At 41.9% G+C, this 1,495-nt stretch overlaps 1 protein-coding gene across 1 annotated transcript; it reads left to right on the plus strand.

Moving 5' to 3' along the window:
- Positions 1-303: 303 nt before the first annotated feature.
- Positions 304-1,061, plus strand: LOC142621510 (17.3 kDa class II heat shock protein-like). Its single transcript, XM_075794778.1, has one exon. The coding sequence runs from the start codon at positions 387-389 to the stop codon at positions 864-866; it is 480 nt and encodes a 159-aa protein (XP_075650893.1). The 5' UTR covers positions 304-386; the 3' UTR covers positions 867-1,061.
- The last annotated feature ends 434 nt before the right edge of the window (positions 1,062-1,495 follow it).

Consider the following 1,495-nt stretch of genomic DNA (forward strand, 5'->3'; position numbering starts at 1 on the left):
CAGCCGTATAGTTAAAATTAGGAAGTTTGTTTCTTTTGAAATTTCTTTTAAAAAAAAAAAAAAAATTGGGAGTAATTTTAATGACTCAAAGCCAATGAAATAAAGACAGTAGTCTGTCTCCTCTCCTACATATATTATATTAATCACAGAAGTTTCCACAAAGTTCTGGACCGGTGTAGGGCCTAGCTACGGTAAATGCGAACCTCCTGGAAGCTACCAGCTATGCTAATGCTATACCCATCTAGAACTTTCCCTCCATTCCTCTTTTTCTTCTTCTTCTTCTTCACCTATAAAAATGCCATCACACCCACCTCCTCTCTCAAACCAAATTCAATTATCTAGCTCCGAAACACATTTTAGCATCCTTTTCTTTTTCAATCAAAAAAATGGATTTGAGAATCATGGGTTTGGAATCATCCCCACTGTTGTCAACCCTGCAGCAGATGATGGAGCTGAGCGACGACAAGTCTTCTTCGGCATCCCTGAACGGCCCAAGTCGCACGTACGTCCGCGACGCGAAGGCGATGGCGGCCACACCGGCAGACGTGAAGGAGTACCCCAACTCGTACGTGTTCGTGGTGGACATGCCTGGGTTGAAGTCTGGGGACATTAAGGTGCAGGTGGAAGACGACAATGTGCTTTTGATAAGTGGCGAGAGGAAGAGGGAGGAAGAGAAAGAAGGGACCAAGTACTTGAGGATGGAGAGGAGGATCGGCAAGCTCATGAGGAAGTTTGTGCTCCCTGACAATGCCAACACTGATGCTATCTCTGCGGTCTGCCAGGATGGTGTGCTCACTGTTACTGTCAACAAGTTGCCACCTCCAGAACCCAAGAAGCCCAAGACTATCGAGGTCAAGATTGCTTAATTACCATAATGGGACTTCTCTTTGTCCGTCTATCATATCATATCATTAGGGAATAAATCAATCCAGTCTTTGTTTGTTTGCTTGCTTTTGTTTAGGTGTACGTGTGTGTTTTGTTGTTATGCTTGTATTTGTGCTTCCATTATGTTGTTAGGAATGAATGAATGAATGAAGCGTATATGCTGTGTTATCTTCTTCTTTTCTTTTGGCTGAAATATGTTATGTTATATCTTCTTGTAATGAGAATTGGTTAGGTAGGAAAAGAAGCGCATTAATGGTTGTGGCATCACTACTTGCAACTGTGGCCTTTCAAGCATCAATATCCCCACCTGGTGGTGTTTGGCAAGATGACTATTTAATGGATTCTGATGGCAAACCTGTGGAAAAGCCACATAATGTGGGCAAGGCAGTGATGGCTTATTTCATCGGAGATGGTTATGAGCAATTTACGGTTTATAACACCATAGCTTTCCTTGCATCATTGAGCATAATATTACTGCTTATTAGTGGATTGATGTGGATTCAGATGGTGACTATGTGGATTGCAATCACTGCACTAACACCAATTGGGAGAATGATGAACTTTGATAAGGAGATGATAATTCAGATCGAAGCCTAGTTAATATTGTTGT

This window comes from Castanea sativa, chromosome 1, assembly GCF_040712315.1.
Source record: "Castanea sativa cultivar Marrone di Chiusa Pesio chromosome 1, ASM4071231v1".
NCBI lineage: Eukaryota > Viridiplantae > Streptophyta > Magnoliopsida > Fagales > Fagaceae > Castanea > Castanea sativa.